At 42.0% G+C, this 27,066-nt stretch overlaps 2 protein-coding genes across 2 annotated transcripts; both read right to left on the bottom strand.

Moving 5' to 3' along the window:
- Window positions 1-41: 41 nt before the first annotated feature.
- TCP11L1 (t-complex 11, testis-specific-like 1) lies at window positions 42-25,962 on the bottom strand. The gene is made up of 14 exons (XM_014949278.1): window positions 25,575-25,962; window positions 23,522-23,652; window positions 22,444-22,633; window positions 21,513-21,727; window positions 20,326-20,468; window positions 14,109-14,274; window positions 11,075-11,207; window positions 8,693-8,813; window positions 7,942-8,162; window positions 4,587-4,723; window positions 3,840-4,036; window positions 3,445-3,626; window positions 2,171-2,343; window positions 42-1,547 (listed from the first exon to the last, which is right to left on the bottom strand). The coding sequence occupies exons 1-14, from the start codon at window positions 25,727-25,729 to the stop codon at window positions 1,312-1,314; spliced, it is 2,400 nt and encodes a 799-aa protein (XP_014804764.1). The 5' UTR covers window positions 25,730-25,962; the 3' UTR covers window positions 42-1,311.
- Window positions 19,315-20,309, bottom strand: DEPDC7 (DEP domain containing 7). The gene is made up of 3 exons (XM_014949277.1): window positions 19,998-20,309; window positions 19,819-19,897; window positions 19,315-19,629 (listed from the first exon to the last, which is right to left on the bottom strand). Exons 1-3 carry the CDS (start codon window positions 20,109-20,111, stop codon window positions 19,415-19,417), a joined length of 408 nt encoding a protein of 135 aa, XP_014804763.1. The 5' UTR covers window positions 20,112-20,309; the 3' UTR covers window positions 19,315-19,414.
- Window positions 25,963-27,066: the final 1,104 nt, after the last annotated feature.

Below are 27,066 nucleotides of genomic sequence, written 5' to 3'. Positions count from 1 at the left end.
ATGGCCCTCCTCTAGACTCATTCCAAGAGGTCCATGTCCTTCCTGTGTTGGGGGCCCCAGATGTGGACCCAGTACTCCAGGTGGGATCTCAGCAGAGCAGAATAGAGGGGCAGAATCACCTCCCTGGCCCTGCTGGCCACCTGCTCTTGATGCAGCCCAGGATCTGATTGATCATTGAACTCTCCTGTGAACACTCATTTATACAACACATAGCTAATTAAATTCAAGACCTACAAATATTTCAAGTTACAAGAACATTTCTACAAAGCAAAAAACATCTTCTACTGAAAATATTCCCTGTGTATTTAAACTAACATTAAATCATTCACTTCTCCCAGTATATTAAAGTCACTCATACTTCCTGGAGATTTTTGAAGATGTGATTGAATATGCAACCATCTTCAGTTGTAGGTTTACAAAACAAGTAAAATCTTCAGCCTAAAGTTTCACACGCTTTAAATCCACCTTCTGCAAATGACAGAGGATTTACTTGAAAATTAGTATTTCACGTAAAAAGGAGGAAACGACTAGCAAAAAAAGGTAAGAAATGCAACTTTTTATCAAAACATTTTAGCTCTGCCCTTCTGAAGTCTTTACAAGAGATAAATACAGCTGCAATCTATAAGATTGCCACCTTTGGAAGTACTGTACATAGCAGAGGACAGTTACCCAATAACCAGAAAATTTGCTACAAAAATATATTATGTGTTTTGTAACATCTGCAGGTAAACAGCAAAAAAATGCTATTAAAAACGCAGTAAAATGCAGAAAAACCTAGTAGGCTGCCACGCCAACCATAATGTTACAATAAAGTGCTGTTTGGCTTTGATTTTTTGCCTGTTAAAGTTTCTCTTATCTAGAATTTTAGCTCACTTCTGAAGTCTTTAAGGTAAGATTTTTTTAAAGCCAAATCACCCCTTCTGGGAAGAACTGTTGCTAACCTGCTCTGGACTAATTAAACTAAATTCACGGTAAATTAGAGTAAAATGCCCTAAAATGAGCCACTTAAATACAAAGTTTAGTTTTTAACCTTGTCCTCTCTACCATCAGCTGAAAAATATCTATAAATTGCAGCCAGAAAACTACCGTGACACCCCCCCGGGTTGCACACTTACACTGGAAACGCATCTCTCTCTCCCCATTTACCTCGGAACCCCTTCTGCATCTCCTCTATTTTTCTCCTCACTCACCACCAGTGCATTAAAAGGAACTGGTATTTACAGGGAAAGCTGTTTTCCTACACAAAGATTGGTGCGATTTTTCAAAGTAGCCCCCAAAGTTAATACCGTGTCGGCAGCACACAAAGGGGTTTTACGGTTCTTCTGCCTTCCCTGCAAGTTGGGATTCTTCCTCAGCCAGTATTTTGCCAAGAACTGTGTCGTAGTAAGGGCTGAAGACCATTTTGTTGTAGTTGACAAGACGAACATACTTGACAGCAATTTCTTCCAGCTCCCTTTGAATGGGGCCTAATCCTCCGGGAACGGCAGGAGATGACTTCTGGTGAGGAGACGCCAGACAGTTCTCCAGAAACTTCTGAATTCGAGAATCTGGAAAAATTGGACCAAGGGGTTTGGTTTGTTTTCAAAAGAGACAGGCAATTACAAACGGTGTAATCTCGTGTAAAATGCAGAAAGCCTGAACACAGTAAAGAAGCATTTGAAACTGATTAAATGAGAACCCGTGCGTTACAAAGACAGAGGAGCAGTCACTGGAGAGCAGAGCGGTTCTGCCCAAACGTACCTATGAGCTTGCAAATGGTGTTATCTGGGTTGGCCACTGCTTGGATCTGTCCTTTAAGTACAGTCTCTCTCTCGGCTGAGAAGGGTGTAAAGCCGTGCTGGGACAGGCAGCTGTTGGCTTCAGCACACACCTTTTCACCGATGGTGGCCAGAGATTCCTTCAGGTTAAAGGAGCTAGAGAACATGGAGAAGAGCGTTACATAGCTATTCCAGCTATTCACTTTTTCCCCCCCCTTTTTAAAAATAAACTATCCAATTAGATTGGTTTGTTTTCAAAAGAGACAGGCAATTACAAACGGTGTAATCTCGTGTAAAATACAGAAAGCCTGAACACAGTAAAGAAGCATTTGAAACTGATTAAATGAGAACCCGTGCGTTACAAAGACAGAGGAGCAGTCACTGGAGAGCAGAGCGGTTCTGCCCAAACGTACCTATGAGCTTGCAAATGGTGTTATCTGGGTTGGCCACTGCTTGGATCTGTCCTTTAAGTACAGTCTCTCTCTCGGCTGAGAAGGGTGTAAAGCCGTGCTGGGACAGGCAGCTGTTGGCTTCAGCACACACCTTTTCACCGATGGTGGCCAGAGATTCCTTCAGGTTAAAGGAGCTAGAGAACATGGAGAAGAGCGTTACATAGCTATTCCAGCTATTCACTTTTTCCCCCCCCTTTTTAAAAATAAACTATCCAATTAGAGTTGCCTTATTTCATAGAATCATAGAATCATCTAGGTTGGAAGAGACCCTTGAGATCATCGAGTCCAACCATCTCCCCTACTCTACAAAGTCCTCCCCTACACCATGTCCCTCAGCACTGCATCTAAATGGCCCTTAAACACAGCCAGGGATGGTGACTCCACCACCTCCCTGGGCAGCCTGTTCCAATGCCCTATCACTCTTTCGGTGAAAATTCCTTCCTAATGTTCAATCTAAACCTGCCCTGTTGGAGCTTGAAGCCATTCCCTCTCGTTCTGTCACTAATTACTTGTGAGAAGAGACCAGCACCAACCTCTCTCTACAGTGTCCTTTCAAGTAGTTGTAGAGAGTGATGAGGTCTCCCCTCAGCCTCCTCTTCCTCATACTAAATATATAAATAAATCTCTAATAGAAGAAGTGCAATACAGATAAAGGCCAGAACTGTAAAGAATAATACATTTTATGAAAAATAAAGTTGAGATAGATAGATATAAAACGAGGAGGTGGGACAGCATGAAAGGTTTCCAGCCTGAACAATCCATGCAAATAAGAGCTGTGTGAGGAAGCTGAATGAAAAGCCCTCATCGCTTCCTCTACTTGTTCCAGGTCCACAGCCAGAAAGAGGCTTAACCAGATCATTTTCCAGGGTGGAAATGGACCCGCCCCTCCTCGGTGGGCCCCTCAGCCTCCTCTTCCTCATACTAAATATATAAATAAATCTCTAATAGAAGAAGTGCAATACAGATAAAGGCCAGAACTGTAAAGAATAATACATTTTATGAAAAATAAAGTTGAGATAGATAGATATAAAACGAGGAGGTGGGACAACATGAAAGGTTTCCAGCCTGAACAATCCATGCAAATAAGAGCTGTGTGAGGAAGCTGAATGAAAAGCCCTCATCGCTTCCTCTACTTGTTCCAGGTCCACAGCCAGAAAGAGGCTTAACCAGATCATTTTCCAGGGTGGAAATGGACCCGCCCCTCCTCGGTGGGACTGGGATCAGTCCATACTCACGGCAGATGCATTCCTGTCAGCAGCACCTTGACGATGGTTTTGATCTTCTCAGCAAATCCAGGCACGTCACCGAGCGCGGAGCCCGCGGCGCTGAAGGTGACCAGGAGGACTGTCCCAGTCACCAGGAGCTGCTCCAGCTCCAGCTGTATTTCCTGGAAGCGGGACTGGTCCATCAGCACCGTCTGCAAAGAGCGAGGAGGCCAGCACAGAATAGAGGAAGTTTCAATACTGAACAAGAGGTACCTAATAGAAGAGCTACAAGAGCTCTCAATCAAGAGATGAATGTTTTAGTGTCGTACTTGTTGCAAGGCTACAAATCCAAACAGCTTCTGTTATATCCCAGAAATAGAAAAGTAGGACAAGCACAGAAATCAATTTTTCTGTTAAATACCTACTTCTGGAAAAGGCCTGTTTACATGATCCCACTTCAGGAGCTTCAGGTAGGCCTGATTTTGTACAGCGGTGGAGCACAAGGCGGTAGCTCCACCAGTGGCACCATCACTACTACAGGGGGGAGGCAGCCTTTTACATCTCAGCTTCACAAGATCATCTGCTGCTTCTTGCAACCACTGTGTGACAAGGTCTAAAGAATCTGGAAGAGCAGGGGGAAAAAAAAAAATCTTGTTAAGAAAATTCCTTTCCAAAGTTAGGTTCTTCCACCAATAATTTCCAAATAATCCCATTAGTTACTATTACTAATACCCATGATATCAGTTCTTGACATGCATTTCATTTATTGCATCAAGCAGAACATCTAAAACGAAATTAGACCCACACAGCAATAGGAAATTGGAGGTGAGCTGATGCTGGCTAATTATGCCCTACACTGTATTCAAACAAAACTAAACTCCAGTGTACAAAGCTCAGAACTGTCGTTCTGGCAGATTTTTTTCAAACCCCAGTTTTGGGGTGGCTAATTATGCCCTACACTGTATTCAAACGAAACTAAACTCCAGTGTACAAAGCACAGAACTTTTGTTCCAGCAGATTTTTTCAAACCCCAGTTTTGGGACACAAGCTGTCATTTACCATATGAATTCTAGAACTTAGAAGAAAATCTGGTTTCTTTTCACAATCTACAAGCAAAGACACACAGTTTACTGGGAGGGCAGAGGGGAAGAAAGAAAGGAACAAAGTCATACTTGGCTGTTTCTCAAGAAACTCCTGAAACTTCTTTCTTTCATATTCAGCAGACTGCTGCATTAATTTTGGCCTAATACTACTGACAGCGAAGTTTGCCATATCCATTTTCATTAGGTCTAATACAGAGAAAATGGCTCTAAACAAACAAACAGAAAAAGTTATTCGAGGCTGCAGCTGTGTAAGAGGTACTATATACAAGATTTATTACACATTGTCTAAGGAAAGAGCAAAAACATGCATGGGAAACATGAACAGGGGGCTTAACAATTTAAGAGCACGCGACAGAGAGAAAGCTTGAGCAAGCACGTACACACATGCATGTGCCTCTCCCAACTAGGAAATTAAACTTGCTCTCCTGTATAAAAGCCTCCATGGAATTAACTTTACTAGCTCCACAGATTATATATGTCCCAGGATGTGCAATAGGGGATGTTGAATACATCAAAAGACATCTGGATTTCCAAGCTTGCACAGTGTCTCTGCTGGCAGACTAAAACCAACCTCAGTGGGAAGTGAATAATCAAACCCAAGGGGAGAAAAAGGAAAAAAAAAAAACCAAACCAAACCCAACAAATAAAACCACCTTAATTTCAAAGCAACCTAATTCCTGCTGGCAATATTTCTGCCAAGTCAATCCTGAACTCTTGGAAGCTTATCAAATTAGAAAACAACAGAGTTAATGAAATTTCTTCTAACTATTGAGACCTTGAGCTGTTCAACTGATAAGGTGGTGACAAAGCAAAGCCTCTGTGCCCCCAGATGTGGTAGTACACTCCCTTTAGAACAGAAAGGAGATGATACAGGGAGTGGGGCGGGGGGTAGGAGAGCTCAAATTGGGCAGAAAGGAAGAACTGGTTGGAGGACAGTAACACTTTTTTCCTATGCTCCTGCTTACTTTTTCTCCCTTTCTGCTGTCGATATTAAATTCGGATACAAACTGACCATTCACCTGCTCTCTTAAGCCTTACATGCATTTGGCATTTAAGAAAATGTCCTTCAGTGACATGCAGGGGACAGGCAAATACTCCAATTCACCAGAACAAAGAGGGCCTTTGTTAAAGGCTTCTGGAGAATCTCTCCCCTTCACACCCACAGCTATATCCCTTTCCCTATCACTTTTTTTTTGCTACAAAGATTTGCAGGTTGCCCTGATGAAGAACCAGCCCCCCCCCCCATCTGAAATTATATAAAGGACTCTCAACATAACTAATAAATATCATTCCAGTACCTGAACAGAGGAACTATTTCATTAATATCTTTCAGTTTCTTAATTTCTTCGTCTCGAGCTGGAGCACAGAGAGTCCCCATCATCCCAATAACGAACTCGACCAACTTAGAAATGTCAAGGGCCCCATTCTCTGCCTCCTGTTTTATCAAATCCAGATCAAGAACTTCTGTAATCTGGCTTCTCAGTCTAGTATGACCAGGCAACAAGAACGACAGGAGATTCTGAAATGGAAAGTTTTTAACAGTTCATTAGTTCTACACATTAAAGACTACAAGGATGAAAACAGTTATGGAACCACTTTTTATTTAAAGTAATTGCCCTTTACAAATGGAATTTCTTTTTTTTTTTTAACCAACTATTCACTAACTCCAAGTGTTTCACCTCGTTCTGAACGATCCTGAAGTTACTAAGGGTAAATACTGTGTAGTACAGATCATACTTAAGACTACTGTACTTGGATTTGTCAGCCCAGCATTAGGGCATCTCATTAATTCCATAATAAATACCACTGTCAAAACATGACGGAAGCTTGGAATTATGAAACTAGTACTACTTACCTTTTATTCATCTTATATGGTGTTGCATTTGTTTTTACATTCGAATTTCTCCTCTGGGGCTATACAACTTACATCCCAGCCAATGATATAGTAATGAAAAAGATCAAGAGAGTCCTTTATGAAAAGCCAAACTTCAGTCACTTTTGCCCATTCATATCAATGCGGCTACACAAATTCAGTAAGTTACCTTGATAGCACATCATCTTACCTCTTTAATTTCTCCCAATAGTTTAATTGCATGGTCATATATCGGTGGATCTTCCTTTAGCTGAGCTTCCAGACAGTCCCAGAAAGCTTTATGCACAATATCTCTTACTTTTTTTTCTAAGCTGTGGATAAATATGACCAGTTAAAAAGAACAATACTTGCCTCTGCACCACATTACATAGATAACCTGCAGCTCCTGAAGAACAGCATGGAATAATGTGAATATAATGTAATAATGAATATATGACAATTAACAGAGAAGAGATCTGTCATTTTAAGTTACTCAGAAAAGCAAGAAAAACTGGACAGGGGATTTGGAACGGCTTCTATCCTAATAAAGGGTTACACACAAGCAAAGGCGGCTACAAATTAAAATCCTTGAAAGTACCTATCATAGGCTACCTCTAAAGGAAAGTCAACAACTGGAAGAAGAAAGAAAGGTATCACCAAAATTACAGCTTGTCTTCAAAAGACCAGTATTCATGTTCCTTTCAAAAGCCTCACTAAGGAAATGCAATTCTACTAAGTAAAAGTCATTAGGTAAACCTAACAGACGTGAAGTGACTTCCCTGGCACACAAGCTCCTGCATTGCAATGCATAAATATTGCAACAGCTCCGAGAGAAAGGCCCCGTTCCCTTGCTGTAAAAGAATAAATTCATTCCAGTGCTTCAGAAAAAAAAAAACCAAACCAAACCCAACAAATAAAACCACCTTAATTTCAAAGCAACCTAATTCCTGCTGGCAATATTTCTGCCAAGTCAATCCTGAACTCTTGGAAGCTTATCAAATTAGAAAACAACAGAGTTAATGAAATTTCTTCTAACTATTGAGACCTTGAGCTGTTCAACTGATAAGGTGGTGACAAAGCAAAGCCTCTGTGCCCCCAGATGTGGTAGTACACTCCCTTTAGAACAGAAAGGAGATGATACAGGGAGTGGGGCGGGGGGTAGGAGAGCTCAAATTGGGCAGAAAGGAAGAACTGGTTGGAGGACAGTAACACTTTTTTCCTATGCTCCTGCTTACTTTTTCTCCCTTTCTGCTGTCGATATTAAATTCGGATACAAACTGACCATTCACCTGCTCTCTTAAGCCTTACATGCATTTGGCATTTAAGAAAATGTCCTTCAGTGACATGCAGGGGACAGGCAAATACTCCAATTCACCAGAACAAAGAGGGCCTTTGTTAAAGGCTTCTGGAGAATCTCTCCCCTTCACACCCACAGCTCTATCCCTTTCCCTATCATTCTTTTTTTTTTTGCTACAAAGATTTGCAGGTTGCCCTGATGAAGAACCAGCCCCCCCCCCCATCTGAAATTATATAAAGGACTCTCAACATAACTAATAAATATCATTCCAGTACCTGAACAGAGGAACTATTTCATTAATATCTTTCAGTTTCTTAATTTCTTCGTCTCGAGCTGGAGCACAGAGAGTCCCCATCATCCCAATAACGAACTCGACCAACTTAGAAATGTCAAGGGCCCCATTCTCTGCCTCCTGTTTTATCAAATCCAGATCAAGAACTTCTGTAATCTGGCTTCTCAGTCTAGTATGACCAGGCAACAAGAACGACAGGAGATTCTGAAATGGAAAGTTTTTAACAGTTCATTAGTTCTACACATTAAAGACTACAAGGATGAAAACAGTTATGGAACCACTTTTTATTTAAAGTAATTGCCCTTTTTTTTTTTTTTTAACCAACTATTCACTAACTCCAAGTGTTTCACCTCGTTCTGAACGATCCTGAAGTTACTAAGGGTAAATACTGTGTAGTACAGATCATACTTAAGACTACTGTACTTGGATTTGTCAGCCCAGCATTAGGGCATCTCATTAATTCCATAATAAATACCACTGTCAAAACATGACGGAAGCTTGGAATTATGAAACTAGTACTACTTACCTTTTATTCATCTTATATGGTGTTGCATTTGTTTTTATATTCGAATTTCTCCTCTGGGGCTATACAACTTACATCCCAGCCAATGATATAGTAATGAAAAAGATCAAGAGAGTCCTTTATGAAAAGCCAAACTTCAATCACTTTTGCCCATTCATATCAATGCGGCTACACAAATTCAGTAAGTTACCTTGATAGCACATCATCTTACCTCTTTAATTTCTCCCAATAGTTTAATTGCATGGTCATATATCGGTGGATCTTCCTTTAGCTGAGCTTCCAGACAGTCCCAGAAAGCTTTATGCACAATATCTCTTACTTTTTTTTCTAAGCTGTGGATAAATATGACCAGTTAAAAAGAACAATACTTGCCTCTGCACCACATTACATAGATAACCTGCAGCTCCTGAAGAACAGCATGGAATAATGTGAATATAATGTAATAATGAATATATGACAATTAACAGAGAAGAGATCTGTCATTTTAAGTTACTCAGAAAAGCAAGAAAAACTGGACAGGGGATTTGGAACGGCTTCTATCCTAATAAAGGGTTACACACAAGCAAAGGCGGCTACAAATTAAAATCCTTGAAAGTACCTATCATAGGCTACCTCTAAAGGAAAGTCAACAACTGGAAGAAGAAAGAAAGGTATCACCAAAATTACAGCTTGTCTTCAAAAGACCAGTATTCATGTTCCTTTCAAAAGCCTCACTAAGGAAATGCAATTCTACTAAGTAAAAGTCATTAGGTAAACCTAACAGACGTGAAGTGACTTCCCTGGCACACAAGCTCCTGCATTGCAATGCATAAATATTGCAACAGCTCCGAGAGAAAGGCCCCGTTCCCTTGCTGTAAAAGAATAAATTCATTCCAGTGCTTCAGTAGCACTGCCTAGTGCAAAGCACTGAAAGTTACTGCTCTGCAGCAGGCAGGCTCCCCTTCACATCAGGTTTAACTGCAACCCCAAGGAGGTAAAATGCTCACAGGTAGAGTCCCAGAGCTCTGGCTCCACGTGGAGCTGAGGATGAGGGAGGTCCCAGAGGCGCTTACGCCCCGTGGCCCTCTGAGAAGAGCTGGTACGTGCACTACTGACAGTGAGCACACCTGCATACACAGCCACAACTGCCTCCTCCTCCAGCCACCTCTCTACACGTACACTCAGCCTGTGGGGGACTCTAACTACACACACACACACACACACACATAAAACATTTCATCCATGGAAGACTCCAGAGTCTCTCTTCAAGCAAAATCTGAAGGGCTGCCCTTTCTTTTCTAGGTGGCAACTAGGTGTATACAAAACCCTCACCGATGCCAAATAGAGGGATCTTGTACTCATCTCAAACCTCCTGAGCAAGGTGACACCTCTGCAAGACATCTGTGTGTGTGATCAGGGGAAGAGATGCAAATCACCCGCTCTGGTGAACAACTACAGCCACTGCTCTGCATCCATAAGCAAAAGCATCCAACTTTCCACAGTACAGCATAGGTCCCCAGCTCTCTCCCTCCTGGTTTGTTTTTTTTAAAGAGTGTGGGTAAAGAAGAAAAGATGGAAAAAAAGAAAACATGCTAAAATCCTTCTTCCCTGAAAAATGCTGAGACCCATTTTGCTCCACTGAAGCATACCAGAAAACTTACCCACTATAAAAGCACGTTTTCACATGAGAAGTCCATGTGAAGGGACATGGAGCAGAAGTAGAAGCTGAACAGAACAGCTCCCTCTTAACTGTGGGACTTTAGGTGAAACATTTATTCTCAGCCGTCAACTACTGAGCAGAAAACACCTGATGGAAGTTCCCTCAAAAGATACTGGGCCAGAGAAGAGAACATCAAATGAGAAGAATGAGCTTGGCATGTTTCAGGTGTACTCTCCAAACGCTTGCTTCTAGAGGCAGCACTTCTGCAGGCTAGAGACAGGTTCCACTTCATGGGACCACACATGAATTACACACCACCTGCACATAAGGCAGCAAAGGAAGGACTGGGCCACCCTGCCAGGATCTGTCTAACAGACAAGGCAGACACTGAAAGACAGCGCTGAGAAAACAGATCAAATCATTGCTTCAGCTCTAAAGCGTATGATTCTTGCTGGACAACAGAGATGTCTGTTGTCAGGTGCTAGCTCAGTTAAGTGTTTGTTCTCAGCATTTAAGGGGGCCATGATTCCATTTCCTACCAACCATTAGGCTTAGCAAAAGCTGAAATGATCCGTTCCATCTGACTCCCACAGGCAGTGAAAGCTTGTAAGATGCTCCAAGCAGTACCTGCATCTGCAGCTAGACTTGGCTATTCAGAAGATTGCAGTCTCGGGCTCCTGGGACAAGGGGACACCGTCAGAAAGCACACCACACTGGGGCTGGAGTCACACCACACATGCCCAAACAATCACTCCAAGAGGTTCAAATTCCACACACACACATTTCTGAGGAAGCAGAACTGCACACTTACGTTCTTCTCCTTACGCTCTTCCCTATCTCATCAGGCACTGCCACACAAGATGCCAGCCAGAGCCTTCACCTGATCCATTAGAGCTGTTCTGCAGTTCTACAAATGCAAATTTAACGTATGTCTCTGTTTGGTAACAATCTTACCTGTGCTCTGGTAATTCAGCTGGTTTTATCTGGAAGTCTCCATTAACGATAATTTCGTGTGCTAAGGCCATGTTGGTTACTCCCTTGGCTGTCTCCATGAGCTCTTCTATTGACACAGGCCGAGGAGGACTCGCTGCAACATAAATTAAACTGTCAGACAGTTATCTATAAAAGTCTGCGGAAAAAATGTCTGCTAATATTTTTGGACCCTTTCCACCTCCTTGACAGTACAAAGGGCCAAAAGACAATATCATTTTCCTCCTCCCTGCTGGCAGATGACAGAGGTTTGGAGTTTTACAGGAAACAAAGGAGTGAACCCAAATTGATATTCTGGGCTCAGTACGTCAATTGCTCCCAAGTTCCATCAAGCTCTTTTAAAAAATGAAAAAAACCCTCACACCCAAATCCCGACTTCCTCAGAATTGCTTAATATCACCTTTCTCCACACTGTAGGAAGAAGTAACTAAAAATACTAGTATTTTCACTGCAGCTTTTCCCCAATTATTATGCAGATGTTGCCATTTCAATTTTATATTTTTCAAGGAAGTGACTTCATCTCTAAAGCAGCCCTCAAACCCACCACCATTAACATCAAGCAATAACATACTAGCAGCTATTTATTCTCACTACTTCAGTGCAACTGGCACTTCTCCAACCTCTTTTTCCCCAGAGGCCATAGTCCAAGTGACAAGGAACATCAAGACCTAGTCCCAGCACCAATGCCTAAATCTTCTTTCTCTGGTGGGCATTTGGGACCGACAAGGATGAACAAGCAGCTTCAAATTGGGCCCTGAGGCATACAACCGAGTATGAGGAAGCACCAAGCCTGAAAAAAGAGGCCAGTTTTCATGAGGCAGGAGAACAAAGGCAGTGACTGACTGTAGAAATCTAGAAGGTAGAAGAGGGATGGTTTAAGCTTCCTGGATGCAGTGGGAATTAATTGTTCTGGACTACATAACACCCTCCTGGGACACTACTGGCACTGGTGTAGCCCAGGAAGTGTCCCAGCCCTAAAAACAAGTCAACATAAAGGCAGAGAAGGCACCAAGGGCACAAACCATGCTGGTTAAGGGGTTAATCCCACCCCCACTGAAGCCAACTGAAACCTGTTGCCACTGATCCTTTGTGGTGAAGATTCCTCCCAGCTGTGTGAGCAGCACATGTGGGTGCCCTGCAATGCCTCACAAGAAGCTAGAAGCACCACAGCTCTTCTCCGGTCTGGGTATTTGAGACAGAAAGGAGAAGGTTAGATCATTGGTGTCTTGGGTGAGGCAGGCAAAAATGGCAAGGTTCATATCAGCTCCTCCAGAAAACATCCAGTGGAGCAGAAGTGGGGAAAAGAGCCACAAGAGAATTGCCTTTATGGACCGAGTCCTCTCTGCAGTTCATTCACCTCAACCACGCTCCGGACACAGGAGCAACAGAACTAATTCTCAAAATGAAAGAAACCAAGGAGGGCTCATCATAGGCTGGGTTCACTGAGATATGTTTTAGCCAAATTATCATGTCTGCCTCATTTGATAATCCAGTTTGACTGAACTTAAGCTAGTAACATAGCAAAGGTCCTTTGAAAGTAACTGTCCGTCACTGTTCTGCCATTCAAAGCTGTTCCAAGTACACACAGTATGGTCCCAATCTGCTAATTTTTCGTTAATATCTTGCTCTTTAAGCCTATTTCCTTCTGCCTGGAGCTTAATCTTGCACAGTGGCTCCGGGAACACAGCAAGGATTGATATTCTGAGAAGAACTAGCAGGACAACAAAGTTCACAGCTGAATGAGAGTGCTCTTGTCTGACTGCCAAATGACTTCACTTAGCAGCGGGTGCACTAAAAGCCAAGACTCTTTCCCTTACCAAAGAATGCTCTTAAATCATATTACTTCATTCTCATATTATATCTGCTCCCTTACAAGAGGGGAGGGCTCCAGACCAACGACTTCTTTGTGGTACAATGCAGTGCAAGACTGCACTAGGCATTTTACTTTCACTGTTCATAGCCTCTCTCCATACATACATCACATCTCCTATCAGGGAACCAGCAAGACACAAGAACAGAAACTCCTTCAGAACATCTCCTCCGTGTAACACGACGCTAAACCTCAAGCAACCATGAACACCATTAAAAAAATAAAAAGAATGCAACAAATAAAATGTTACATGCTGAGGCATTCCCTACAGAAATTTGGAACCCGTTATTTGAGCAGCTCTGCCTCTTTGAATTGAATCCCTGTGACCAGACGACTTCCCCTTGGTTTTATCTTTAGATTTGCCAGAAATAACCAGCAGCCATATTGCATCCAGCTACTCGCAGTAAAAGCAGAATGAAAAAGAAAAATATGCCCTAGGAAGAAACTTATGCAGTCCTGCTTGGCACCAGAAGTAGTATTAGGACTAAATATACAACTTTCCATCTGTATTGCGAGGGGGGTGACAAGACATTACTTTGTGGATAACAGCCTCCCTTGCCCCACCGAGGAGGCAGAGGCTGCAACAATCCAGAGGGTTCAGCTGATAATGCAAGAGTTCAGCTAGAATATACTGGAGTAGGGCCTGTCCTCTCCCCCGGTGCAGACACACAGAGGTATCTAAGATGTACGTGGCTCAGAGCAACATGGGGATGGTGAGCAATTAAGTACTAGAGCAAAATGGAGAGAAAGGTGTTACACACATTTTCAAAGCAAAGGACCAATATTTAACTGCGAAACAGCAAAACTTGCACAGAATGCTATAAAATGCCACGGTTGTCTCCACCAAGTTCAGCTAGAATATACTGGAGTAGGGCCTGTCCTCTCCCCCGGTGCAGACACACAGAGGTATCTAAGATGTACGTGGCTCAGAGCAACATGGGGATGGTGAGCAATTAAGTACTAGAGCAAAATGGAGAGAAAGGTGTTACACACAGTTTCGAAGCAAAGGACCAATATTTAATTGCAAAACAGTAAAACTTGCACAGAATGCTATAAAATGCCACGGTTGTCTCCACCAAAAAATTACAGAATTCTCTTTTTTTTTTTTAATAAAGCAGTTTTGCTTACACTTTGGCGTATCATCTCTGTGGGACCCTGGCGCGCTCTGTCGTATTCTTTTTCTGACAGATTGATCTGGGATGTCCAAGCTCTCCTCTTGACCATCCTCCAAACCACTCAACTTTTCTTCACTTGAGTGTGGCTTGTCAGGATTCCGAGACATTTTCAATTGGTTCTTTTCAGAAAAAGAAAAAGAAGATGAAAAAGGGAATGAATAAGCATTTTCCGACACGGCTGAATGAGAAAACATCACCAGGAGTTCTCCTGATTGAGAAAAAAATAAGAATAAAAGGAATCTTATGAGGAATTATATGATGTCATTCCCATAATGGTAGGGGACCTGGACTCAATGACTCACTTCCCATCTGACACAGAACAGGATGCTTTCAACACAGCTACCATTTACTTCATCTGCATTCCTAGTAAGTTTTCAAAAATCTGAAACTGTTCCCTCACCATAATGCATACAGATGAGAAAGAAAAATATGTTTCTTTTTCTTTCTTATCATTGTTTATAAGAGAGCAGTGAAAAACAGAAAAACACCTTCAGAATAGTATTACAAACATGGTTTACAAAAAGATTGTGCCAAATGAGACATTTCCCCACTACATAACGATAAAGCTTTCTGAATATAACATACTCCTGAATTATGATCTTCCCTAACTGCTCAAAACTTAAAAGTTTTCACTCTGAGCCACCCAAATGCATTAAGAAGCAGGAAAAGGACCAGAGAGAAATTAATATCAAATACTGCTCCCATATTTTCATTCCATGCAAGAGTTATAAGTTATGCATAAAATATCAGGATTATTTAAAAAAAACCCCAAACATTAAGACAGTAAAGAACATAGCTATAGTATTTAAAATATTCATTTACTAAACATCAGATATTAAATAATATTTATATTACATCACACATACCTGCAGTGTACCCAAAGTTACACTGAAAAAAAGACCGCTAGAAAAGCATGTCTCACCATTCATTATCTTCACTTATTTCATATTCAGATTTCCCTCCCAAGAATGTAATTTGCATGTCTTACCACTGACAACTCTCTCTCATACAGGAACCTACTGTTCAGACTTGAATTTTACAAAAATCTATTAGAGAACATATGATGTCTCTAACTCAATTAAATAACCTGGATGTTCTGTGAAGTGGGAAGTCAGAAGCTCCAGGAAAAACAACTTCCTCCTTCACCTAGTATCCTACCATCCCCACTGCAGCAAGAGACACAGCCTCCAGAGGCACCTCGCAGCTACTAGAACAAAAGCATGACCATTAAAAGGCTTCCACGTTCATTCAACCAGATTAGATAGTTGTTCTTCCTATCCATTCTCTTCCACAAAGCATCCTCCTGAAGTGAAAATCTGAAGCACTAGGATGACTCAACTAAGACCTACTGAGCTCTTTAATGCACACAATGCTTCATAGTGCCTTGCAATCTCTCTCTGCACTTCAGCCTCACTTTCCTTACAAGAGCAGAGAAATATCGTCTTACTTACAGAGAGGAAACTGAGGTGTGAGTTGAGTTGCTTGAGGACTCACAGAAGATAAATGACAGGGCCAAGAGGATCACCAGTCTCATGATTACCACCCCCAGCTTTGCCCACCAGGCCATCACTCCTACCACGCAGACTACATCCTAAAGCCTTCCATACAATGGCAGATCAAGAGCTACAGTCTCGAAACAAACTATTTAAATACCATTTGTTTAAAAAAAAAGTCCTATTTCAGCTGTAGAAAGTGGGTACGGGAACCCCTGGGCCATTCCACCAAATGACTGTTCAGCAGATGAGGTAAACAGGCACAGTTATTGGTTTAGTTTGCAATAGTCTACTCTTTTCTGCTGAATTACTGCTATTATTTGCCAGATACATCTAGAACAAATCCTCTTTCCACTGGGTAAATAAGCTTGACAATACCTCTTGCAGAAGTGTGACCATCATATTTCTTTTCACAGAAACAATTCTGACCCTTAACAGAACAAAATCTATTTCTTTGCGCTTTCCTCCAATTTATTTTTAATAAAATCAGAAGGGCAAGAGAAAAACCTCAGGAATTAAAATAGGAACAAAATACTTTCCAGGGATTGCTTGCACCGAAGGTCCTCCCTCAAATCACCTGGATGAAGCACAGCAGCATGAAGTGAACTTCTCTGCCCTTCTGTGGAGCACACACAGGACTGAAGCGGCTCCTCCTTGGCGGCACGCGTGGCCCCGCTGCTCCGGGTGAGATAAGACTCAGCAATTCCTCTCCCCCGCAGGCCAAACACACAAGCCCTAAAGGCCACCTTTCTTCAAGTTCCCTTCCAAGGCTCAACTCCCTCCTCTTCCCTCTCTTCACCTGCCTCATCAAGACCTGGTGGCCCACCAAAAAGGGCAAGCTGTACCTCAGCTCTGTGTGCTGAAGCTGCAGCCTGTCCTCTCTCCTGCTTCCAAGCTAAAAGGGATGCTGGCGACCTCCCTCTCTCCTCCCTGTCCGCAACCTGCTCTGTGTGATGCCCTGACAGTCCCCGTCCATCAGCAGGGTCTACCGAAGGAGAACACAAGAAAAACACCACACCGCATAAAAGCAACGTTACTATTCCACCCCCTGACCCTCCCCAGCTTTTCCTTCATACGGGTTGGGGAGTTTCAGGGCGCTCCCCCCGCCTCTCCCAGCCGGGGTGGGGGCAGCAGCTCCGGCCACAGATAGAGGCTCCACACAGGAAAGGAGCGCCCAGGGGATGTTTTTCCAGAGGCCAAACGGGCGAGGCAGGGAGAGAAAGATGCAACAGCAGCGAATCCCAGCCGCCTTCCCCAGCAAACAGATCCCGGGCCCAGGGCCTACCCCGCCGCCTCAGGCCCGCGGAGGCCCGGCGGCCTCTCAGCCCCACACCCCCCACCACCGCCGCCTCAGGGCCCCGCCGCCGCCGCCTTACCGCCGCCGGGAGAAGGAGCCACGGTCACCGGCTGTAACGGGGCTCTCGGCCCCGGCTGGCTGGTGCTGCCGGCCGGCGGTGCGAGGCTGGGCCGGAGGCGCAGCCCCAGCGCAGGGCGGGCCTCAGCGGCTGCCGGCGGCCCGGCCCGCCCCGGGCCCCACCGCCTCCCCGCGCCTGGGCGGGGCGAGGAGCCTCCCCGCCTTCCCCGGCGCTCAGGCCTTGGGGTTCTCTCGGTCACAAAGCGGGCCTAGAGGGGCGGTGGAAAGGCACCGCTCTCCTCCCTGCCGAGGAGGATAATCCTGAAAATTATGTGTCACCGCTGCTTTTTTTTTTTGGGAGGGGGGAGGTTGCCTCCATGTAGGTGCGGGGCAGCTCCCCACAGCACACACAGGAGCTGCCACCCCAGCTCTGCAACAGATAAATAGGTGTCTGCCCCTACCCTAACTCTGCTCATTCTGATTAAATCCACCCAGCAACCTGGGAAAGAAGCCATGGTTCCCCACTGGGATGTATTCACTCACTGATACATCACTCACTTCAATCCTCTGTACTGTCAGATGAGCTGTATCACACTCCTACCGGGGAAAGGCCACCCTGGAACTGCCTTTGTACTCATGGGTGAAGGCTCCCAACACCCCTCCTACCCCGTTCTCCTCTGCAGACCCTTTCTGGGGAGCCTGCAAGCAAGCCTGGCAGGAAGGCAAGCGGTGACTCACAGGGCGCAGTGCTATCTGTAATTCAGAACGCCTTCTCCAGGCGGCCATGCCCACCCGCAGCAGCTCATGCTCCAGACAGAAATCTCCTCCTCTTCCCGGTGAGGTCAGCCCAGAGAATCAGGAGGCAGAAAGGGAATACACTTCTGCTGATGTAACAGCACAACTAACTTAAAAATATGATCAGAAATTCTAATAATAAGAAACTGCCTTGCTACACTCACATTTTAAAGCGTGAGTTAAGCCACTTTTTTCCAAGCAAGTGCATTTCTAACCAAAAGCTTTCAGTTAAAACTAAGAACTACAAAAAATAACTACTAAAAAGGGTTACACTTTCCCCACAGTATTAGTTTTCAAGAACTCATTATCTTTTAAAGTCCTTTCTAACCGACTAGAATAAGCCTCTTATACATTTGTCTTCTATCCCCCCTCAGCACACAGTGACACATTGTCCTGTCCCACACCAAGTCAGCATCTCGCTTTCCAAAACAGAGCTCTGGAGAAGCAATAACCAGTGGCAACAGACACCACTAATGACTGAAGAGTCACTTACTGATACATTACAGAGTAGAATCTCAAATAGGATTGTGGTTTTGTTTCTAACAGTTACTACTACTTTGCTTTCCAGATTAAATTACCTTTGATCCCAATTAAACTAGCTTTTCCCCCCCTAAATAAGAGAACAGCTCTATCAACACTGGGTATGGAACAAAATTTGTGAGTTCTTGCAACAGTAACTCTAATGAAGTTTTGCTGGCATCATCCCAAAGATGACGACTCCCACAGGAGTCAAAAATTAGATCTCTAATCCTGCTATCTATTTTCCTGCTTGCAATTGCCTGTGTTGCACAGCTTGGGTTTCCATTGTAGACCAGACACAGATAAAATATACAGCCATGAGAAAATCCAAAGGCCTTTCATTTGCTCCAGCTCTTTTCTAATTACAGCTGGTGACATCAACAAGACTTACAGACAGAGCAGAACACTGCAGAGATGAAGACAACTAGCCACAAACAGTACGTTCCATAGCAGCCAAAGCCAGACTGACTTAAAAATCCAGAGTATCTTCACCATCCCAGGAGACTCAACAGGAGTTCTTGATATACAGTAGGATTCACCTGGGAAAAAGTCATCTTTCCTGGAAATTCCTCAATATTTTAGCTTAAAACAGCATAGTAATTCGTCATCTACATACACAATATAGTTAGCTGCCAAGCTTGAAGAGAAGCTGTGGAATATTAAACCAAAAATGCTGTTCAGCTCTGTCCATTACACAGCAAGTCATAGATCAATGCTATGTGATGGAGTCACATAGAAAGGACAATTAGAAAAAATCCCCCACTTAGCATAAAATTCAGCACTGGGGCAAAAGGAGGCAGAGAGATCTCGTTCTTGGAAAGATATTTCTCATTTCAGTAATTCTGATACTTAAATAGGAGTCAACAGACTTGGCTTTAGGTGAGGGAAAGAAAGGATTATTTTGGCCCTACAGCAATTAAGAATGAGCAAAGCTAAACTGTAAGTAAATGATAACCTTGGGTACCATTTGCTTTAGTAATAACTATAAATTCCATCCATTTCCACAAAATAATTTTATTAGATACATGAATACAAAAGATTTACAAATATATTAGTGTTTTCAACATTGGGAGTATAGAAAGTAACCTATATTTAAAATCACACACACATATTAGTAACTCTGTCTCCAAAATACTGCATAAAAATACTTGGGTTACTACTATGAAACTGACCTAGCAGTCTCTTTCTCTCTTTGTCAGAGAGCTTTGAATCTTCATCTATAGCTTTCAACAGAGATAACAGCTCATCTTTCGTGGTCTTCTCTGTATTGGAACGATACTCTCTTTCATCGAGTTTTTGGCAAAAGGTATAGCCTAGAAGGAAACACAAGGCATTCAGATAATTAACACCACAGTCAGCCACCCTCAAGGTTCAACAGACCCGTTCTCCTTTAGAGTCAAATTAGCCATTGTTCCAGCAAAAGTCTTTTTGCATCATCTCAGTCCCTTCTATTTCTTATCTGGGTGCATGATAAGAATAAAAAGTTCAGTTTAAACTGTTACCTGTTATCTTACTAGGATCTTGGCCCTTCTGCAAAGCCACCAGTTTATTGCTGACCATTTTATGCAGCGTCCCTGGGATCTTGAACAGAAAGAGAAGGCAGTCAAACAGCAGCTCAGAAGGCAGCAATTCTGCATAAGCATACAAGATAACAAAAACCTGGTCATTTTCTAGCACTTACCTTTAAAACATCTTTTTGGTGATCCACAAGGAACAAGATCAGGAGGTCAGTTTTCCCTCTTGATAAGGTTTTATTGTTGATAATAGCTTTAGAGAACGTTCTTTTCACAACCATCCTGTTGTCACTCTAAAGAATAATGTGAAATAATCACCAGAAGAGGAGAATTAGTCTCCTCCTTTAAGAAGGGCTTCGCCTTTGTTCTTCTAGAGTCATAGCTTTTCCTGTAGTCACATATTTAAGACACAAATGCGCTTTCTGACCAGTATCTAAGACCTCTAGATTTAAGGAAGTGTAAAGCAATGTATAACAGTTAAGTACACACATTTACCTCCTTCTGCAGTTTGAGCTCAGAATTATGTGCTGCAACAGCCATGAAGTACAGTAGTCTCCTGAACTCCTCCCTGGCTTGGCTGTCTAGAAGTTTCAAATAGAGTTGAACAGCTTCTAAAGATTGCTCCATCTTCCCATTCACTGGAGAAAGATAAAAGGTATCTATTGCCATATTTATTTAAATAAACGTTACAACAAAACACCTAAATAAGCCACCGAAGAGACATTCACCTCTCTAAACAGAGCTGGTCCAAGCAATTCATTCTCACAAAAATTTCTCACAGGCTGATGACAGCTGTTTGCACAGTCTGAGAACAGCCCAAACACAGGCTTTAGCCTTGTATTTAAGAAAATTGATTTTCAATTAAGTTCCATTCAAGATGGCTGAACTGTAATTGAACATGAAATACTGAAACACGGAAATGGTTCTGTTAACAAAATGAATAGCCTCTTGTAGAAATAGAGATCTCCCAAGAAATGAGGAATAAGTCCTAGATAAATGGGTTAGCTTAATGAATTAACTGCAAACCATTTTTTAGGGCTTTGCTAAGTTTTAATTTAATTAGTCTTACTATGCAGAATACCCTTTTCAGATGTGTGAATTGTTATACTAGTAGCCCCCCCTTTATCAAACAGGGAGAAGGAATGGAATATAAATGCAAAATATTCCAATGTGGCACAAGAATAATCATCAAGACAGAAGGATGAAAAATAAGGAGAACAGAGATGAGATGTTAATTGAGGACTAAAACATCAAAAGTTTCCTAAAATGCTGTCAAAACATAAAAATTAGGAAATGCACTTTTCTGTGGACAAGAGGGGAGAGTTGTGAATGGGATACAAAGCATCCACACAGCTTTAACTTTAGATCTTATTTCATTTTAGGCCTTATTTATATTTAATTCCCCATAGATATTTAATTTACATGGATACCAACTACTCCCAAATTACAGAACTCCAGTTTCATAGTCATTTGACACAGACCTGAAACTACAGAATGTCCAGTACTGCGTGTACTCAGGACAAAAACTTCAAAGCACACTCTTCCTGACGAGAAAGTAAAAACAAAAAAAGCAACAAACTAACTTGCAGAAGTCAACCTTTAAGCTTGGCTGCGGTAGCAAATACTCAGTTTCTCAGTATGTATCTCATAAAAGCTTAGGAACATAGGATTATTTTCCTTACCTAACAGTTCTGCAATTCCTGAATGAATTTCAGGTGCATGGCTTAACAGCGGCTCCTTTTTTTGGCCATAGTATCTTCCAATATTTTCAAACAGCAGTAGTTTCCATGTGTCTGCTTTATCTGGTTGATCAGGCAAGTTCCTGCTAATATCTACCACCATATGATCTGGAAGGTATTCCAAGCAATCTATTGCTGCTGAGAGCCATTCGTCTGTTCTAGAAGAGAGCAGTTTAACTTTGTAGCATTACTTACTGATGATTTTCAGAGTTGGTTGCATTGTTTTTCACAGAAAATAAGTAGACTGGTCTCTCACTGCATGTGTAGGCCCTTAAATATATTTGAAATTGGTGCACACACACAAAAAAGACACCTTTCCTGATACTCAGGTAGGTCATAAGCCATATAGCTCTTTGTTATGTATTTAATCAAGATGGAGAATTAGTAACCCACGCAGGTAAATAGTCACAAGCAGTTACACCTAAAGTTAGTGATGTCCTCTACTGTTAGACAAGGACATACAATTATCGCTAGATAAACAGAAACATGAACCTTGATCTCATTCAGATTGGTTTTTTGACTATGTTTTGAACTGTATTTATATACAGTTTCAGGCTCAGCATTCTTGGCTTTTTTAATATAGGAGGACAAACTAAACTATTCCCCTCCTGGTAATTTTTTAAGGAAGACATTTCAAGATAATAGCAAAAGGCTCTTTTCTTCCCTCAATGTGACAAAGTTTTCCCCTCTGAATACTATCAAATACCATCATTGCATTCAAAAACTTCCAGCTTTCAGCAGAAATTGTCTCACCTACTTCTGGTTTACAGTTAAGCAATTAATGCAGTAAAGTCTAACAGAGAAAAAACGTGTACTTGTATCCTTTCTGCAGTACTGAAAGCAGAAAGGTTTCCAGTGAGCAATGACTACTTACTGTGAGTCACTGAAAGCCTTGAGGATCTCTCTGTCTAGGTAGTTACTTGTGATGACGTATCCAGCTCCCTTCCGTGGCTGTGGAAGCTGAGGTCTGAGCTCTTGGTGCTCAAGCAAAGACTCAAGGAGCGGAAGGTCTACAAGCTGCAGGAGTCGAGCAATTGTTTGTTCTCTCCATACTTCATTAATAACTAGGAAGGGTGGAACACACAAAGCACACAGAGATTCAGCATGTGCAAAAGGACAGATTATGAATAAAAACTTCGCTGTTTTCCCATCAACCCTAATCTAACAGATTAATTTTACCAAAATAAAGATATACGGCAGCAGAGAGTGTGGCCCTTATCAGCTTTAAGTGCATGCTAGGAAAGAATTAGCCATTGTTTAGTTAACTACAGGTGTAGGAGAACTGCTTTTTGGATAAATCTGAAGTGCCTTACATTTTTATGCTCTAATTTGCAAGCCATCTTTGCTCTAGATAAGGGATTAAAAAAAGTGTAACAGTGACACTATCCTTATCAAAACTTCCACAGTTATGATCTGGCTCAAGTTTTGAGAGTTTCTGGGATGCATTAGCGTTTTTAACCAAATGCAAAAACACATTAGTTCATAGTTTAGTCTGAGAGAGAAGACATGAATTGTCAATACCAGCTTCATGCAATACTGAAGGAGCATCAGACGCCGCAAACACACAGTTCAAAAGCTAGGGAAGAGTTTTAGTGAACAGCAGAATATTAGCCACGATTAAGTCAAGCACAGATGTAGTGCAGGTAGTTGAGTATTACAAAGCATGTTCCAAACACAAACCAAGCTCTATACAATTGTGTATTCTTCTCCACAAAATTCAACACTGATTTATTTCAGCTAGAGATAACAGGTTCTAGTCTGATGAAATAGAAAGGTAAAAGGCAAACCTGCAGCAAGTGTAATTTGCTTTTGTTAATCATGGTGCTCAACACAAAATACTAGGAGTATCAGTTTGACTCCCTCTCCAATCTGACAGGCTTAAGCCTTTCCAGTCCTGCAGTTCCTACCTTCCTTCTCCCACAAGTAAATGACTGAGGCATCATTTGGCTTACCTTGACGGGACAAACTATCCGAGATATTTACTTGAGGGGTGTTCGCAGGCTTTAAACTCAGGTTTTCCCAGAGATCCTCCAAATTTTCTGGTTTGACAGGAGTAGGGTGAAACAACATGCTCTTCTCATGCCTGAGATTAAAAAACAGTTTATATATATATATATATTTATATTCATACATACAGATGACCAAATATATCATAGAACATACAGATATGGATAACTGCCTGAGATTAAAAAGTTTTCTCTATGTAAATATTTACATAATCTTCTCCCCACCACCCCCCCCAACTCCACCACCCTACCCCACACCCCCAACACTTTCTCTGTCCAAGTCACACAGGAGAACATACGACATATTAAAGAATTATTTACGTGCAACTGTTGCACGCAAGTGCATAATTCCTCTCTTGGAACTTGTCACAGCCAACATAGGTTAGACTCCTCAATCACCACAAAAAAAAATATAAATCTAAGAATAGGAAATGGTTAAAGAGAAGAAATTACTTAAGAAAAAAAACCATAAACCCTCAAAACCTCTAGAATTTTAAAATATTATTCCCTATGGTGAAGTGAGGACAAAAATTAAGAGCTGTTCTTGAAAAACCTAGAAGGTGGCTGCTCTGTAGTAACACCACTCCTAAAGTTATGAGGGTTTTTCATGCCATCAACTAGTGGGAGGCTTCAGAAGCCTGTCACCCATTTCTGTGCGTTGGCTTGTTCTTCTCATAACTGCTTTCATATGCTATTGAGTAGCTACAAAATTACTACTTCAAGCATATTTGTTTAATTTCAGTTTCTATAGCTTCTTTGTTTTAGGGCACTGTCAAATCTTTTCTATGTCCACTATCTTTGCTATGTATGTGACAAGGTGTATGTATCAACAGATCTGTTCCTTTCACTACATGAAGAAGTGCAATTCAATGGATCTGTGCCCTGCCCAGAAGAAAAACACCTTCACTCTACGCTAATAGAATGTTTCATGACTGTTTGTCCAATATCATCTAAGTCTTGCTTTAACAGTCCTTGTGATGAATATATTTTTAAATATCACATTTGATTAAAGTATTCTTTTTTTACTTCTCAGAAATCCTCCCCTTTCCATATAAAGGCTTGGTAGTGTTTGCTTTAGCACAGAGCAAGACCTAGTCGAAGGAAAGAGGGGGGAGAAGGAGGATGAAGGCACTATTCATTTTAATCTCTGCTTCTAGAATTTTCTGATCAGTTAGGTTGATGCACTCGAGTTCACATTCACCACTCATGAACAAATCAATCCTATAAGGTATTTTCTTTTTAGGTCAATACTATTTGCAATTTTCAAAAGCACAATAGCTACATGAATGCAGTTTCTTGTAAGATTATGTTCAGAGACTAACACTTGACAAAAATTGTTTAAGGAAAGTTACTTGGCAAAGCATCATCTACATAAAGAATGTATTCTGTCTTGTGATGGTTTAGTTAGTACCAGGGGTTTCTTTGCCCGCTCCTAAAGAGACAGGGAAATAAAACCTCACTGTCACACTTCCCTCTGGTTCTACCATGGCAAGCCATAGGATAACAGCCTGTTACCTAGCTTACCAAGTTACACACACATGAAGAAACAGCTGAAAACTTTTCAAAAAGCTAAATTTGAATTGCAGTGAAGCTAAGATGACGGAAGAAGAGAACTATTTTTTGCCTGTTTTTTCCTTATGCCAGAGCTAGGTGTGCAATGACTAAAGATTATTACCTTGCCTTAGCCTGACACACCTGAATTCCAGTTGGTTATACTGGTTTACAGTCCCAATAGATCAGTATCTGTAATGCACTTAATTTTTACCCTCCTCCCCTAAGGTGATGTGATAACAGACACTGAAAACAAGTAACTCTGCAGGCTGAATGATTTACTCACTTCAAATTGCTGTTTCCTACCTATCTTCCACCCACAAACATCTGTATCTACTTTTCCTCCCACCCAGGTCCTGTAATTGTACAACAGTTCCGCCTTCTCTCACCCAGAATATTTTCCTATTGTAAAAAAACCTCTTATCTCTGGGTTCCATTATGTACTAACCTTTGCGGTGTACACTGCTGGTAATCTTTATCAAGTTCTGTTTGGTTTGAGACATTTGTGAATCTGTAGAGGCTACTGCTACTGTCTTCAAACACAGACCGTTTGTCTTTTCCAAAGACCCTAGTTGAAACAGCCTCAAATACTTTGTAATCCATCAGGGCTTGGCACACGCGCACTATTTTAACACGGGAGATATCAACATCCCCAAAATACTTGTTCTGTAGGAGATGGGCAAAGACAACATCCACCGCGTCCGAACCGATGAAACAGTCGTGGTAGCACTTCAGGTTCTGGCGACGCTTTTTCACTTCCACTTGAGTTTGAAGTGCATTGATAATGCTGCTCCAGACATACGTTGCTCCAAAGGGTTTCTGTGCCAAGCTAAAGCCTAAGGACAGAGAAAGCATAAAGATTGAATTTCTGCTGCAATTAGAAAAGAACTGCCCCCTTTCTGGTTACTACCTGCCATGAATGTTGTAAGGATTTAAAAATCTTTGAGACTTTCAGTTTGGCTTGAGTCACTCATGTATTAACATTTTGTGACTTTCTCAGCAAGTCTGCCTGTAATGTATGGAAGTCCCTCACTCATTGTTGCTCTAATTAGCCAGAAGCTTTGCTACCAGGAGTTTCTAATTTTTCAGCCTGTCACTTTGTGGCACTACCCTTCTGCATGCTCCTCCATCACCTATCATTACACTTGCAGAACCTACTCCTAAGCATAATGTTCCCACAGCCACAAGCTAGCTGTATGTACCTCCTAACTTCCCAGTTCCTCTACTGACACTGACAAAACCACAACTGGGCAGAGAAGAGGGAAACAGAGAAGAAGAGACACATCACAACCTTGTTTCCTACAGGACTGTCCATACACACAAACTACCTATTATCAGTGCTTAGTATATCACTAAAAAGATCAAGAATTCTCTTGAGACACCACTCACTCGACGCTTATCCCACACAACAGCCTCCTACCAGCACAGCTCCAACCCAGACTTAAGGTCTGTGTACCCAGTGCTACTTCCCTGAGCCAACCAGCCTTCCCTCCCCCAATAAAACCACTGAACTATTACTCATTTACCAATCTGATTAAGAATAGCATGCTAACAACTAGCAGTTTGACCAGAGGCTAGACTCAGCCTCCACAAGGACTTACAGGATATACTTATGAAGTTTGCAGGTGGCACCCAACTGGGAAGAGCTGCAGCCACCAGAGAGACTAGAATTAGAATATGTCCTTCTCAGTAAATCAGATGAATAATTTATTAAGACAGAAAGCAGAGGAAGAGGAGAGAAATCAAAAGCTGAAGGACAAAATAAGGAATGAGGAGTTGGCAGCAATCCTACAGAAAGCCATCTGGGGTTATGACAGACCTCAAACCAAATGAATTAACAGTGTGATGCAGTGTTTAAAAAAAAGCAACATGCAACTCATTCTGGAACATATTACCATGAACATTTTCCACAGAGATGCAGGAGGTATTTTTTTTCTGTT

Source organism: Calidris pugnax, unplaced genomic scaffold (genome assembly GCF_001431845.1).
Source record: "Calidris pugnax isolate Ruff unplaced genomic scaffold, ASM143184v1 scaffold177, whole genome shotgun sequence".
Taxonomy (NCBI): Eukaryota; Metazoa; Chordata; class Aves; order Charadriiformes; family Scolopacidae; genus Calidris; species Calidris pugnax.
Note: the sequence above shows the minus strand (reverse complement) of the source record. Positions and strands in the feature narration are given on the sequence as shown.